We start from the raw sequence: 17,408 nt of genomic DNA, 5'->3' as shown, positions 1-17,408 counted from the left end.
AGAGCGCAGAAGCAGCAGGTGTGTTCCAGGTGAGGTCCCTGGGCAGGCATAGGCTGCTCCGTGAACAGAAGCCAGCACAGACCAGGAAGCAAAAAGAAATAATCAGGCTGCCCATGCTGGAGGCTGAGGAGACACGCAGGTCAGCTCGGTTAATCATTACCAAGGACTTAAGATATAAGAATACCCCATCAGAAGCATAAAAAGCTGAGAAAACTTCCCAGAACAGATTAGATTTTCTGAATGTATTTTTGCTGTGTCAGAGGAGGATCCATGTTCTTTTGCTGTTCCAAAAGTTCAGCCCAAAGGCAGCTCGTGTGTTGCTTTCCTGTTCCGAGGAGGAAGTCAGAAATTCCCTCCACATCTGCTCTCACGCATGAATTCTCCGGTTTCACTTCTGAATCAGGAGCTGCCTGAATGAGTTCTCAGCAGTGCTCAGAGAGGAGCTTCCCTCTGTGCCACGAACAGTTTCATCTTGTGCCAAAGGAGGAAAAGAAATCCTTCAAAATGCTAAGATTTTATGGGGCAAAGATTTCTTTAAGTATATTTCAGCTGTGAAAAGTGAAAGAAGAGAAGGAGCAGGAAGGCACAAGGAAAAAGAATGGGAAACTTCTGTCAGAAGTACTGTGGCTGTTTGGAGCCCTGTGTTCCTTGCTCATTATCAGGGAAAGAAGATGAGCGGGAAGAGGATGTTGGCCAGGTCTTTGCCAATCCTGCTGTGGTAAGGATTGACTCACAGGCAGGAGAGAAGGACGAAGTGAATAAGACAAAAGGGAAGCCCTTACCTCCACTGCCTCACCAGCGTATGGTGGACACGTGCAATTTTGTGGCACTCTTCAACTATGAGGCTCGCACAGAGGATGATTTGAGCTTCCAAGCTGGGGATAAGCTTAAAGTGCTGGATGCATCCCACATAGGCTGGTGGTATGCTAAGCTCCTCCTGCCAGAAGGGTCAGTATGTCCTGGCCGCAAGCTCCAGGGCTACATCCCTGCCAACTACGTAGCCGCTGAACAGAGCATTGAAGCTGAGCCGTGAGTAACCCATGCAACACACACCACACATCTTTTCTGTAGGGTTAAGTGGGTTTGGAGCAATCAGTTGGGGAATTTTCTTTTTCTGATTAGTACCTTGTAGCAATGAATGTCCAGTAGTTCTACCAGTGAGAGTTTGAGTCCGTGTGTGTGTGAGGAAAATACACTGGGATTGAAAGAAAATTAATGTTAAAAGGCAGAGTGTTGAGGGTTTTGTGGTATTGTAAGTAATATATACCCCAGTGAAGAAGCATTTGGAAATATTCAGGCTGGTTACCACTGTAATGGTTCCTACTGCTATTCATGTAATATTGATTGTGGACCAGTTGCTTTCAAGGTACAACCCTTTACCCAAACAGCCCTCAACATAACCAGTTGCAGAGTTATCATTTAGTTACAGTTTCAGGAAGTTCCACATTAAATCTTGTTGCATAGGTGAGTCTCTAACATACAATTTTTTCATGGCTTGTTTCTTCTCTATAAGCAAATCACTCTCAGGACTACTCAAGGTTAACTAAAGTATAGGAAATGGAAAAAGACTGGACAAAGCAAAGGAATGGACTGTATTTCTTTAAGTTCCACAGGGTTTATCTATTCAGCCTATGTTCTGTTCCTTCAGAAGTGGTCTGATCTTATTTACCAGTCAGAACATAAGAAGAAATCACATGAAATCAGTTATTTGGCTTTCTAGTGAGGATTAGTAGGGTCTACGTTCGTCTGGGATGCAGAATTACTTTTGTATGCTGCAGTCAGAGGCAGCATGAAATAACACTGATTGCCAAGCAAGAGGTGTGTTTTGGCAAAAAATTATTGCCTTGGAAAACGACAGTAGAAATAGCATTATAACTCATTTTGGTTTTAAAGAAATGATACTGCAGATTTTCAGTTAAATCTCATCTGGATCTGAAATATCATCTCCAGTCTGATCTGCCCACTGTACTGCTTATGGCTAGGAAAATTGGCTTACATATGATTATACCTGCCTTTTATCCACGATAGGATTTGGGACAGAGAAATCTTAGGGCAACTGTAAGATTTCTGTCAAAACTGAAGACCTTAATTTTTGGAGTCTGTCCAGCTGTTGCTATTTCTATATTCAGGCAGATAACGATTTCAGTGGTCATGTTCAAAAGAATTCTTCCAATTGCAGAAATCAATCTGCAGGGAAGACATTTTCTGAACCACTAGAGAAAAGATCGTGGGCTCTAATTCAACTCACCTTGGCCTTTGCTCTCTTCCAAGAAGTAGTTTTATTACAACTCATCTAAGATTGCCACTTGCAGTTAATGTTTTGAAAGTAATTTTCCTCAGTTATACAACAGAGTCTCAGCTTTTAGCTTCCTCATGTCATTCTATATCTTCAGTATCATATGTGGAGTTAACTCGTGTGAAGTGCTCTACTGCATAAACTTGTGTTTTTTGTTTTTCTTTTTCTGTATGCAGAATCAATTTTATTTTCTTACACTCTTTTTATATACCTTGCTCTGTTTAATAATCAACACACAGTTATGAGAAAAGTTTTATGCAGTTGGCTGGTTGTTTTCTTTAGTTTTTTTTTGTTTGTTTTGTTTGTATTTTTTTTTCCATATTTTTAAAATAGCGAACAGAAGGAATGGAGAGCTTTTACAGCTATCAGACAAAGTAATTCCTCCATAGTATTTAACAAGTTTCTAATTTCATACCAAAACAATTCTGGCTGGACCTGCTGTCTTTCCTCAAATTTCCTTCTAAGTCAGTTGGTTGCAGTGACCTTCAACAAAACTAAGTACGCAACACTGTCTCCTGTCAATCCGTACAGATACCATATAGATACCATTTCCTATAATTGTAGGCTAACTCAGGCTGGAAAGGGTCTCTGATCTGAAAGTTTCAATCAGCCCAGCTCAAACAAGGCAAAGATAAAGTTAGACCCATTTAATTAGAGCAATTTCCTGTCAAGTTTTTCACCTTATGGTTGTGATTTTTAGACTTGTATCTAGTTGTAACATCTCTCACTACAGGTTCCTCCACGACCTCCATTTCACCCATCCCATGTATTTCACACCTCTATTATCCTATTGAAATAGTAAGAACAACAGTTGTGATGGTGTTTTAATGGATAAACCTTGCCTAAATTACAAGGACAATGAAAAAGATTTTATAATGTCTATTTATTTAAAATTCAATGTTTAATCACATTCTAGGAACTGGGCTTGTTTAGATGGGAAAAGAGAAGTCTGCAGGGAGACCTCATTGTGGCCTTCCAGTACTTATAGGGAGCATATAAACAGGAGGGGAAACAGCTGTTTACATGGGTGGATAGTGAAAGGACAAGGGGGAATGGTTTTGAGACGGGAAGATTTACATTAGATGTTAGGAAGAAGTTTTTCACTCAGAGGGTGGTGATGCTCTGAAACAGGTTGCCCAAGTAGGTTGTGGATGCCCCACCCCTGGATGCATTCAAGGCCAGGTTGGATGTGGCTCTGGGCAGCCTGGTCTAGTGATTGGCGACTCTGCACATAGCAGGGAGGTTGAACCTACATGATCTTTGAGGTCCTTTTCAACCCAGGCCATTCTATGATTCTATGATGATTCTCGGCCTGAAATTTAAATTGAACTTCTTTCACCATTGCATTTAAGTTTTAATTAGCACTCACTTTTGGTGTTGGCCAATTGCTTACAGCTATGATGTAGACATCTGTTGAAATAGGGTAAGTTTCAATTACATCTTTTCATCCTTCGTATTGTTCTTCTTGGTCCCAGCACAGAACTAATAGAGAAAGATTTAGTCTCTGTCATGTAGCACAATCTAGCTCCTGAACACCTGCAGAGAGAATGGACATTTTAGTTTATTTCTCAAGTATAGCTCCAACTTTCTAGAACATGGAAAACATGGAAAATTCCTGTTTAGGGAAACAGATTTGATAATTACAAAAATAGCCTAGGTCAGTGTCCGGTGCACATAGAGGGACTTATGAAATTAGTGATTTTTTCACAGTTCCTGAGTCTCAACTTTGTAAATTAATGTCTGTAATTAAGCTAGGCTAAGATGCACATTGGCAGACAGTAACAAGCATTGATTTGATGACAATAGATGGTGAGTATCTAGTACTCAGGCAGGGTTTTCAAAAAAACAGCAAAGTAAAATATGTAGTTTGTTATCTCCTTGCTGACAGCTCAGTATTAAGATACAAAATTTACTCAATATGACTTGCATAACTTCAGTAGTAGAGGAAAAATTAGATTTTACCTTTTTTTTCCTGGATATATTGAGGCAGTTTCATAAATTCTTGATATGCACACAGATCATTCTGCTCAAAGACATTTACATTGTCGTTTTGCATGTTTGTTTAGGTTTATAAATCAGAGATTTATGTATTTTCTTTAGCAAGTGAACATAGCTTATAAAGCAGGTTCTCTTGAAAAGCAACTAATTTAAACACTTACAATTTCATGAATGAGTTCTTGGAAAACTGGCAAATAAAACAAACTGACCATGTTCTTTAGCAGCTGATTTCAAGATGATTTTATATAAACATTCAGAAAATATTGATACCCAATATGTGCATGGATATCCCATAAACTCACTTAAATAAAGGGACATAAGGACATTAAACATTCTATAAATTATGGAAAAACGGAGTTGTCAGAGTCACTATGTAAGTTTAGTCAGTATATGTTCTCATACAAAACTTCACTGCTTTTCCTAATCATTTTAATTTTGCCTGTAGACATCGAGATTATTAAGATAAAGGTATATATAGTCCTTTTTTAATTAAATTTTTGACATGATCTGTATAGCAGAGCTAGTTAGGGATTGGTAAATCCATTTAATTTTGTGTTATCCATCCTGGTAGAAGATAATATTAGGCGATTTCTTGTTCCCTGCAGGTGCCACAGGAGACCATTTTGTCTCCTAACTGAAATGTCTGGGATTCTTTCCTTGACAAAGAGTGTGACTTTACTTTCCCTGTGTTCCTTCTGTTATTTTGTTCTATAAACAGGAACCATAGTAACACATTCACCTGCCCTTACCTTATTACTGCCACTTGTTTTAACTAAACAAGGAAAAGACATAGTGCCAATAGTTACGTGCAGCAAATACAGCCCAGCTGGACAGTTCATTTTATTGAGGAAAAATAATAATTAAAAGAAGTAAAGAAAACTGTTGGAATGACATGAACTCTTCTACGGAGGAAAGGTAGAGTGTACTTAGAAGGTGTTCCCTCTCACCTGCTATCCTGATGGACCTGATGACTGCTTATTGAAAGTCAAATTCATTCCACATATTCACCCAATATTACTGACATAACAGTGCTGTGCTAAGGGAAGTAAATTAATGCAAATTCCTGGTAGATTAGGTCAAAGAAGAACTCCACAATTACTTTTAATGTTTACTAATTTCAGAATCATTCCTCCCTTCAGAGAGGTTTCTTGAATTAATACTTCTCAGCTGGTGGAAACTGAGTCCTTGACTTAATCAACAAAACCTTGCCAGTCAATTCCACAATGAGTTCCTACACTACCCTTTGAAAACGGGTGATTTATAGGTTATTTTTGTCAATCGTCTCTGTAATTCCTTCCTTTCTGTGACTTGACTTTGTTTTATATGTTGATGTAGTCTGAATTACTATGTATGAACAGGAAATCATTCACTGTGTTGACCTGTTTCAAACTTTCTGCAAATTCAGGCTTGTGGGGTTCCTTTCATATATGTGGGTCATTTTATGAAGTAGCTTACAGTTCACAGCTACAATGGCTAGAGGTTGTTTTTTGAAGTGAAAGCTTAGATTTTGCTGAACAATTCAGAAATCCAACTGTGATCCTCTGTGGTTTCAATGTGCTCTCTCTCTATCATTCTCACAAGTCCTTTCTGTATTACCGTACAAAATCTCGACACTACCAGAAACATCAGTAATCCTAGCACTGAAGTGGACTTGTAAAAATTGTGACACTAAGGAACGTGTATTAGTGGACAGTATTAGTGGTAGGTGGGCAGTTGGATTAGATGATCTCAAATGTCTTTTCCAACCTTAGTGATTCTGTGGTTCTATGATTCTATGTTCATTAACAGGGATGCCTGTATTATATTTCTCATTATCTCAGAAGCTGTCACATTATGTATGAAAGCTATTCTTATCCAGCTTTTGGTAGAAAAGGATTATTTATTGCCAAAATATGCATTTATTTTAAATAACAGATATGGCTGTATATGAATTCTCTACCAATGAATGTATTTCAGGTATTCACTTGAACATACTTCATATATATGTGCTTCTGTGTGTACACATGTGCAGAAAGTACAGAAGACTGATGCTCTTAAGACCATGCAAAACAGCTTGGAGATACAGGCAAAGCCAAAGCCCAAATGCTTTTGATGTTTTCTTTACCATATGTTCAAAGCATCTGAAATATCTACTCAGTTTTGAATCAACAAGTGTTTTCATGTGCTTTTCTTGAACTTAAACAATTTAATACTGGAACAAGACCCTGAATTTTATTAACTTCATTGGTCTTGTCTCAAAATTGCCATGCTAGCTTCAAGTCTATCTCAAACATTTTCTTCAGCTCTGCTTTTTTCTTAACTATACAGTGATAATCCAAAGGAGACTGTTCACAGAAGTATGCAACGTCAGATTTTATCAAGTGTCAGCAGTATTTATACATCTGTCTGTAATGCAGAAAAGATGTATTACCTCTCAAAAAGATCAAAAGAATTTGTAAATGTAAATGAGCAGTTTATACAAATTTGTCCAGTTTAGGCCACCTATTTCCTGTCAGCATGGTATTCTAAATATATAACATTGTCTGTTCAAATGGAGAAATGAAAAAATCCTTTCCTACCATATCTTTATTTGAAATTAGGGTGTACTTTATGCATTATAATTAGTATATAGCAGTTTCTATTACCATGCTGAGAAAGATTTGACAGTGAATTGTGTCAAAACCTGAAACAATATCCTGAAAACTGAAAAATGGGCAGTTTGTTTTTTTATGGCGCCATGAAACCCACGTGGCCCTTGCAGCGCATCTTTGAAAAACATAGACAATATCCTAGTCAGAAGAACTTAACAGTCTTGTTTGATGTTTTATTTGTTTTTCCTTCAGATTCAGTAGAAATAGATGTTGTGTGTTCTGGCCTAGGTTAGTTGATTTTGAATGATGTTAGTAAAAACGTTCTCCAGGTAGTGTACAACTGTTATTGTTCTCTATACAGTCTTCTTTAGTAGTTGTGTAACAAAGCACAGAACACTGCAGAGCTTACTAATCTCTGAACAGGGATAGGAGGAAAAAATAGTAACCAGAAACTCAGTCAGACTAAGAAGTCCTAAAGCTATACTGGTTTTAGACTATCTAGGTCAGATATCTCTGCGAAGAATTGCTTTGTAATAAGTGAAAAACACTGTTGGTCATAGAAGACTGGGGCTTTTCTTACACAAGTGAGGGAGCTGCACTGAACAGATTAAGTCATAAAAGCGTACAAGATAACCTAAGAGGTCCAGCCAAGGACCCTATATACCAGTTTTTCTGTTTCAGAAAGGATCTTTCAAAAATTGCACAATCCTATCCACTTTTTTGTTGTTGTACTTCAGCAGAGGTTGGAACGTTCTTACAAGCGACATTAGAGGGTACATCACTGCCATGTCTGATTACAAACCTAACGTCAAGTCTATTTAGCAAAGACACAGGTTGACATTGCAGAGCTCTTTATTTCTGTTTGGAGATGAAGACTAAGCTATTAAAAAAAAAACACAAAAACACACCAACCAACCAAAGGAAAAAAAAATCTTTCATCTCTACAGAAAGTTTTACATTCCTAAAATAGTTTTTGGCTTTTCTTCTCCATCTGGTAATTGTTTAGTGTAGAATGACTCAAAAAAACCCCACCAACATGCTTTCAAAACTAATGAGGAAGTAGCAGTGCTCTGAGGTCTACCTGCCCATTCCTTTACAAGCCACACCTGCCTATCTCTGTATGCCGTAATGCTCATGAGTCAGCCTGTGCTGCAGACGTGACTTACCTTACTATGAGAAGTTTACTGTTAAGTTCATATTGAATCTTACTGAAGATAACAAAAATTAGACCAGAATGGGTCATGCTATTCTCTTACAGTTTAACAGAGATGCCTCTTACAAACATTATATTGAAGATACAGCCTTCCAGTAGCCTGAATTAGATAATAAAAATTTACTAGTGCATTTTTTTTTTTAAAATAGATTAGAAGAAAATGTATGATTGTTCACGTTTCATATATTTATTTGTAATACAATATTTTGCTCCTTTTCAAGTCGTGGAAGTGAAGTCCACATAGCAAAGGAAGAATTTATTACGTGATACTAAAATAAGACAAAATATTACATGCTTACTACTTTCTTAGTTACACATGTAAGATAAAAGAACAATATGCAGTGTTGCTCAAATAATATTCTATGGAGCATATGTAAGGGCATCTTGCATTAGAACTTGACAAAGCAATGAAGCTCCTTAGTTAAGAAACTTATTATTCATGGGAGTTCTTAAATGTTGACATTCAGGTTTACAACTTGATACTGCATATGAAAGCCATAAAAGTAACAAGAAATTTGAGTGGAAATTGACATCTTTGTAGTTTTCAATTCTCCAGATATGCTGAGGAAGCAGGTTTGTTGTTTCTTTTTACTTCAGAAGATCAAACAAAATATTGATCATGAATAAATGTCTTCTTTTTATCACTTAAACTACATAAAATATATATTTTGGACACTTATCAAAGAAAATGGAAAAATAGAGCAGTGAATTCAGTAATAAGAGATGGATTCAGAAAGGATTTACTAATTGACATTTTTTTTACTTCCATGCAGATTACTCTCTAACCTGTAATTGCTTACCTTATAGACATTATCTATCTGCAGTAATGTTGGTAAGCATTTTCATTAGCTTTCTCTCATTAAAGCAAATACCTTGCTAGTTTCCTGAAACACTTTTTTTTTTTTTTTTAATAGCACAAGAAATTTTTCAGGAACATTTCAAGCCTCAGCACAAAAGAAAAGAAAGACAAAAAATTTTGAGGCTTACTACAAATTTCAGAAATGATGAGAACTCCCAAAACTTAACCTCCCTTTGGAAACTACAAATCATTTTATTTAGCAAAAGTCTCTGTGAAGGTATGCAGGATTCTCTATTGCTCTGATGTTTTCTGGTCAAAGGATCTATACAGAACAGACAAGCCTGGCTCACACGCGATAACGGAGGTGGTGAGGAAAACAAGCCTAGTCAGTGGCACTAATTGATAACAGTACGTGGCATCAGTTGTACTAATTGATGAGCCTTCAAAAAACAGGCAATCTGAGACTTTGCAGGTGAGGAGATGCAAAGCTGGGGGTCCAGGAGATTGGGGAGTTTGGTGGGACTGTGCCAACCAGTGAGGCAGTGTGCATAGAAAGGATGTTGGGGAGGTGAAAAGGTAGGAAGAGATGGAAACGGGTGTAAGAGGATCTGGTTGTGAATATTGTGTGCTTGTGAACCTGGGGAGTGCTGTCCTGTGCACCACTGTCAGTGACCCGGTCTCTGCCAGCCCAGGAAGAGGAGGTGATGAGGTTGTCTCCGTTCACATAGAAGATATTCTATGTGAGTCCTGCATTTGGGAGCTGTGGAAAGTAGTGCTTCTTCTGTGACTGTTTGTGTGACTGGCCACATCCCTGTTCTCTGTGTGGATAGTTATTGGTTTTCTGAATTCCTGTAAAAAAAGAAAAGATCACTTATTTTGCTCTAATTTCAGAGTAAAAATGATTTAAAAATTATGCAGGCACATACACTGATGCTGAGATACCTTTCTGTTGTAGTGTTGTGCTCTCTTATGAAATAAACCATATTTGTCCATCTTGGGCTGATAATACATGCAGATGTCACAATGATTGGATGTGCAAGCTTTTCTTCTGGAAGACAAAGATTTCTTTAGACTGTTACCCTCCTCATCTCTCAGGCTCTTCTGATTACCCCTGGAAACTGAGTGACCTGATCATTCTCCACTGAAATTTGAACTGAAAGGTCACAGAAGTCTGCTACTGTCAATAGGGTGTGGAAGTATGTGCCTGCATGAATGCCCAAGAGAGAGCTCTGAAAGAAATCTGTGGGCAGATAACATCAGCATCATTAACAGCCATAGGGGTCTTTTTGTTTCTGAAGGCTTCTCTTTTACTTCTGTGCTGTAATGATTTTACTTGTTTGAAAAGAAAATAATTTTTCAAGAATTATTTTTGGAAGAAAATCAATTCACTGCTTTTCAAGGCTGTAATGTTTCAAGTGAATGTATGATGAAAAATTTTCTTGTGCTTCTGAGTTTCCCTTAATGTTAAATCAATTGATGCTATTAGTGTTCTCTGTACCACTTTAACATTAAGGCTACCTCATGGTTTCAGCTTTGTTCCAAAGTTGTTATGAATAGCAGAGTTATTGCTACATTAAGGGAATGTTATAACTGTATATCAGTACTTTTGTTCAGGTATATGTTAACAAATGTGCAGAGATACTGGCAGTGATCCAAGATTTTATAATGCTATTTTGAGAATTGGACCTGTGAAATACTTTTCTCATTTGCTTGGTTGATTGTTGTTTTTTTTTTAAGGCAACTATGTAGCTATATTTCACACAAAAAGCCCAAGACAATGCCCATTATAGACAATGGTAACCTTTCATTTATTCCGAAGACAAGTGTTTTAGAACAAGTTTAAAATGAAATAAAGTCCTTATCCAGGTACAATAGCACTACTGGGAACTAACTTAAATAGTCAATTCCCCATCATTACAAAGCTGAAGACGGGATGGTTTGTTGACCTGAAGCTCTGTCTCAGAGGCATAGTGATTGCTTTTGCAGCAGCCACGCTTTCCCCCAAGAGACTCCTTTCTCAAATGCCTGGAGGGGCCAGGGGAAATCTTTGGTGAAAAAGGGGAGGACTGTGAGCATGGAGTGGGTGAGCCTGGAAGAGAACACTTAGGGGGATCTGATCAATGTGTGTAAGTATAGCTGAAGGGAAGTTATCAAGAGGATGGGGTCAGACTCTTCTTGGTGGAGCTCAGCTACAAGATAAGAAGCAACAGGTACAAACTGAAACTTGGGATACTCCTTCTGAATATAAGGAAGCAATTCTATACTGTGAGGGTGACAGAGCACTGGAACAGGGTTCCTAGAGAAGTTGTGGAGTCTCCTTCTTGGAGTTATTCAAAAGCCGCCTCAAAGTAATTCAGTGCAACATGTTCTAGGTGTCCCTGCTTGAGCAGAAGGTTGAATCAGAGGTATCTTCCACCTCAGCCATTCTGTGATTCTGTGAATGTGTCGGTATATATTTCAGAAGTTGGAATGGACTCAGACGTGTGGCATAGTAGGGGTATGACTTCACCCATCCCCTTAGTTTGAGGAATGTCTCCTGAGCGCGGTGTTCATGGGGCATGATGAGGGATGAGGAGAAAAACTAATGTGGAATGCTGCAGATTTTAGCCAGAATGTTGCCTGCAGATATGTAATTCACAAACAGGGTTTGCCACAGGGCAACTGACAGGGCAGCTGGGATCCATCAACTGTTAAAACATAGGAAAACCTGAAGCACATACCACATTTATAGGGTTTGAAAAACATTTTGCATATCTCCTTATTCTGTTGCCCTAAGAAAGAATTTTCATTTCCTGTAGGAGGCATAACCTCCTTGCTCCAGTTTTGTTTGCTCCCTAAAACAGGCAGCAGAGCAGATTCAACAACACATTTGCAGCACAATCAACTGTTATTATCGAGAAGTGAAAAATTAAGATAACATTATGTGTAATCTCTTTTAACAGGATTATACACCAGTGTAGTTATGTCCTACTGCAGTAAAATGGTGTATACCCAATGTGTCACGGACCTTTGTCTGACTAATCTTTGTATTTATGTTTACAAGATTATGAGTTTGTTCTAGTCTGTAAGAGGAAATGCCAATCTCTGTGGTGGGTTTTACCACACTCACTGTTGAACATTACCTTAGCCAAACAATCCCACGCAGTTCTTTACTGTAAAAGTCCCTCTGACAGACCTGTTCTTTCAGGCATAGCTTACAACAAAAACAATGACAAAACAAAGCAATTTCATGGCTTTTTTTTTCCTGTCTAGTAAACAGGAGATCCTGGGTTCGAATCCCAGTGGTACCTAGGATTGGGGCAGTGACGCTGTAATACCCCGTACACTACATGATGTTTTGATGTGGAATACTGAAACCATTAAAAAAAAAAACAAAAACATAGAACCATGACAACCACAACAGACTTCAGGTACCTAGAATACTTTTTTGATACCCCTGCTGCCGCCTTCTCTTGGCTTGAGAGTGAATGTAAGGTATCATTTGGCTGTACTTCTTTTCAGACAACTTAATTTTTTCTGAAACAAAACAAAACAAAACAAAACAGTTTATATTTCAATAGAAACTCCATTTGAGAACAGAAATAAGAAAAAAGTTTAAACCTGAAAATCATTCAATTTGAGTACCTCCAAAAATAAACATAATATTTTGTTTAGAAAACATACAGGGAAGTATAACTTCATTTTCTTTCTTTTTTCTTTTCTTTTCTTTTCTTTTCTTTTCTTTTCTTTTCTTTTCTTTTCTTTTCTTTTCTTTTCTTTTCTTTTCTTTTCTTTTCTTTTCTTTTCTTTTCTTTTCTTTTCTTTTCTTTTCTTTTCTTTTCTTTTCTTTTCTTTTCTTTTCTTTTCTTTTCTTCTCTTTTCTTCTCTTTTCTTCTCTTTTCTTTTCTTCTCTTTTCTTCTCTTTTCTTCTCTTTTCTTCTCTTTTCTTCTCTTTTCTTCTCTTTTCTTCTCTTTTCCCTGATACCTCTTATATTTTTCATCTCATGAGTCATAAGCAAGTCCACAATAAATTTAGTATTTTTAGAAAAATGTCAATCCATCAGCTATAACCTGTTGACAAGAATGTCAGTAAAAAGTTACCCAGAGGCCAAGAAAAAATGTGATCTGTTTTTTCCAAAACTGTGTATTCCTCTTTGTAATCATTATTTTGTGAAAACTTGTAATGTTGTTCTCAAAGTATGGAAAGTAAAATGGGACTTAATATACACTGTCCAAAAATATCACTTTCAAAAATACAGGCAGATTTCTATGTACTTGTGTAACATAAAATAGTTATATGCTGTTGATTTTGATAGAGCTCTTTCATTTAGATAGTACAGAAATGAGCCTTTGTTTTTTCTGAACTATTCATGTATTCTGTGTTTTCCCACATGGAAAGAATATGCAACTTACTCCATCCAGTGTCATTGTTAAAAGACTCAGAAGCTTTCGGTCCATCACAAAGTACATATGGATAGTCTTCATTTCACTTCTGATAAGCTACTCAGCAGCAAGGATCTGAGCAATATACATGACTCAGATCTTTACGTATGAAGCAAGTGCATTGTGGTTGCATAAAGGTGCTGCCTACCCTACCCTACCTAATCGTCCCTGAAAACCTGAATTTCGAGTTTCCTTGGAGGAAATTGCTTTCTGAGTATTGTAAATCAGTAATCAGAACTGAGCTGTGTCACTGCAGAGGTGCATTTTAAACACATTTTTATTTCAAGTGTTGTCAAAGTGTTAGAACCTTTATGCAGCATACTAAGATTTTAATTCATTTTCGAATATAGGCTGTAGAAAGATTTTGTTTCTTACATTTTTAAAGTCTAATTCTGACTCACTTGTTGATGGCAGTACTTTGGGAAGTAAGATTTATGTATTAATGTATTTAACATTGAGCTGTAGTCAACACATGACTAAAATGAATAGTGAATAGTGAAGTATTTTTTGTACTCCTGGTGAGTACAAAAGCGAGTGATGAAGTCAAGAAAGCAAAAGATCTGTAAAGAGCAACACTTACAGTGGGAGTTAGTCTGTGAAACTATTTCCCCAAATAGGGGCAGGATAATCTGGAGACAAACATTTCATGAGCAGTTTAGGCAGCAGTAGTTTATAGATCCTGAGCATTAAATGAAATCCTCAGGTTTTTCATGTCCTTATTTTCTCTTCATGTTCTGTTAGGTCCAAGTTTCTCCTTTTCCTCCATCTCCTTAATGGTATCTTATGGTCCTCTCTATATTCACTTTTTAATATCCTGTTTCCCCCACTCCTGCATTGTTCTATGCATTTCTTTACCAACAGTTTTAAATTCCTTTCTTTTATATTTTGTCCCATGCATTCCTTCAGTATCTGATTATAAATGGCTATGAGAAATACATGGTATTACAGATAATCCCATGCAGGCCTGTAGAAGGTAGCAAGGAAGCAGGGTTTGGTGTCTAAAAAAAATTAAACCTAAGTTTTTCAGCTTCTGCTTACTCAAAAGGCTGGAAAATTTGTACTGAGGAGAGGCTCAGAACACTTTTTTGTCCAGTCTGGAGACGAGGAGGCTGAGAGGAGGCATCACTGCTCTATGCAGCTCCTTGGGGAAGAGAAGCAAAAAGCTACAAGCTCTGCTCCCTCTGGGCAACCAATGACAGAACACGTGGGAATGACACAGATTGAATGAGAGGAGGCTCAGAGTAAGGATTGGGAAAAAAAAAATCACAATACATACATACAATGAGGGTGGTCAAACACTGCAACAGGCTTCCTAGAGACGTGGTTGATACCCTGTGATTGTCAGTGTTCAAGAGGTATTTGGATAGTGTCTTCAATGACTTTTGTTTAGCCCTGAAGTGCTCAGACACTTGGACTGGATGTTCTGTGAAGATCCCTTCCAACTGAACTGTGCTATGCTATGCTAAGTTATGCTATGCTATTCTATATTAAAAGAATATGTTTTTGCTCTCAAAGAAAACTTTGCTTCATACTAACCAAGCATTTGGAAATAAAATTGCACTTTATATATTGTAACCAAACAGATAACAATTGTCAAATTCTAATGAGCCTTCTTCTCAGCACAGAGGGGATGCACTGGGGCCTCCCAGAAGTAAACTTCTGTCCCTGCTTCTGCACTGATGTTTACCCACAACAGACTGCAAACCTGGCATGGATTAAAAGCTGGCTCAGCAGCACTCTTTGTCCTGCCCAGAAAACAGCAGTAAAGAGTCGCACACGCAAGCCTGTTCAGGTTTCCATGTGCTGAGTAAGGGCAGTGATCACAGGATGGTCATGTGATGAAAGGAATTAAATAAGAACCCAGGATGGTCATATGCTGAAAGGAATTAAATAAGAACCCAGAGGATCTGTCTCTCTTTCTCTCTCTCTTTTTCTTTCTGCACACCTCTACTTGTCTTATGTAAAACAGTTCCTGAAGTTAACAAATATTTGTCCCTGACTAAATTACTACATACAGTACAATTCTGAATTATCTGAAAGGTAAGCCCTAGGCATTTCAAATTGGATGTTCAAAATTAGTAGAAAATTTTTATGATAATGTCCTATTGCCTTAGTCCCCTTTTATAGTTTTTCTCCACTGTAAATAACAGTTCACAAAAAAAGTGCCACAAAATAAATGAACATTTGTAAAGTATGCAAATAATATAATTATAAATGCTATAATAGAGGTTTCTAGGAAATTAGCCATTCATGTAATTTTATAACTTGTATTGAGAGCAGAGACTAAAATACACAGTAAGTTAGCTCTATCTATGCACTGACAAAACAAAACACAGGATAACTATTCAGTGAGCAGTACTCATATTCAGCCTATAGGAAGCAGTGGATGTAGCCATGTAATTGGAAGATGATATACTGGACCTTTCTGAAAGTGGCTGACTTGATGCCATGAAAACAAGATGAAAATCTTTTTTTTTCATCACCTTCACTTCAGAATTCTTGATTTTGCATCTACAACTTTCTATAAATGTAGACGCTGAGGCATTTAAAATGTATAATTTAGGCCACTGAAGCTTTTCTTCAATGATTTTAGTTATTGTATTAGCTTTCTGCATTCCACAAGAAAAGTGCAATATATTTGGTTCCACTATATATAACATAATCTATTTTTCTTTATCTTCATCCAAGACTTTTTCTCTAATTACAGTGATTCTTTATTCCTTGTCTCAGAAATCTTCTTCTCATAGCTTAGCACTATCGATCCAGTTAACATATTACAGTTAGTGTGCTGGAGAGCCAGCTAACATATTTGTCATCATTGTTTCTTCTGTAATGGAGATTTCTGAGCAAGAATCCTGGGTATGAAAACAAACCCTCCAAGTTGCTGAGATTTAGTGGCATCATGAGATTTACCCTAATATGAGAGTGTAAATTCCAGTTGCAAACACTTAAGAAAAACACTTAAGAAAAGTGGGATGCCCTTATACCACAAAGTGCTGATCAAGGGTAGGATTGTGCTGTCAATTTTAACATATGTAGTTCTTTTGAAAAACAATTTAATGTGACTGATTTCCTGCTATTTTTTCTGTTATACTTCCACACTCTTTGAATGATCTTGCCAAGTAGTCCTTCTCTACTGATGATTTGTCCATCAGGATTTTTCTTTTTAGTTGAGCATTCATAAAATTCAGAGTATGTTATGGACCTCTGCCTTTAGCTTTATTTTACTTCCAGTACTTGAGTGAAAAACAAATAATCCACTTTCATCTCAGACAAAGCCAGTTATTAAAACAAATACAGCCCCTACAGATATGATGCTGTGGAGCTGATTTTGACTTTGCTCCTATGCATATTAAATGTAGGTGAAGACAGAGAATAAAGGTAGGGAGCTGTACTCTGATGAGCTCTACTGATAATGAGTGTCATAACCTGAACTTCCACATCATTTTCTTTAGACTTTAGTGTGGCTAGCCAAGAGCAGGGAGAGATCTGGCAAAGTTTTCAAGAAGGCAAAGGATGACAGCTGTTAATTCAGAAATTTTTGGTCAGGTCTCAAATGGGTATGACACTCCTAGTCTTTAGTTATGAGCTTAGAGTTTTTGTTGGAGTGAATTTATAAAGAGACTGCCCAAAGAAAGGATATGCTGCCAAAAAATTTCTCCAGTAAAATTTTTTAAACTTCAATCATGGTGGGGGAGGGGGTGGATCTTCGGCTATGGGTCCTCCCATGCAAAAGCAACTGGTAGAATTAGGAGAGAGGAGAGTACTAGTGTTGGAGAAATGTGGCACTCTAGCCACTCAAAGAAGGTGGAGGCTGTAGAAATATGTATCTTCTCAGGACATATTTGTCTAGCCCTCGCCAGTATCTTTGGCTAAGGCTTTGTTCACATCTTGCTTTACAATTGGGAAAGAGACAAATCCTAGAGCATTAATTGGAATGGGGCAAGAAAAGGGGCTTGATACGGCTTAGCTAGTAGCGAAGGCTGCAAACAGATTTGTTTCAAGTATTCATTCAAGTTATGATTCGATATTTAGAATGAAATAATATATGGATTGCTACTTCAACATGCTCCTGAAATGCTTCATATCAGTGGAGATACACAGATGTCA

At 37.4% G+C, this 17,408-nt stretch overlaps 1 protein-coding gene across 1 annotated transcript in view; it reads left to right on the top strand.

Moving 5' to 3' along the window:
- The first annotated feature begins 463 nt into the window (after positions 1 to 463).
- FRK (fyn related Src family tyrosine kinase) overlaps positions 464 to 17,408 on the top strand; it is a 46,052-nt gene continuing 29,107 nt past the window's right edge. The window contains exon 1 of the mRNA XM_048936381.1: positions 464 to 1,029. Coding sequence (XP_048792338.1) covers positions 599 to 1,029 — 431 coding nt within the window. The 5' untranslated portion in view covers positions 464 to 598. The remainder of the gene's footprint in view (positions 1,030 to 17,408) is intronic.

The sequence above is a fragment of the Lagopus muta genome, chromosome 2 (assembly GCF_023343835.1).
Source record: "Lagopus muta isolate bLagMut1 chromosome 2, bLagMut1 primary, whole genome shotgun sequence".
NCBI classification, from domain to species: domain Eukaryota; kingdom Metazoa; phylum Chordata; class Aves; order Galliformes; family Phasianidae; genus Lagopus; species Lagopus muta.
The sequence above is the reverse complement of the archived record's forward strand: the minus strand, read 5'-3'. Positions and strand labels throughout refer to the sequence as shown.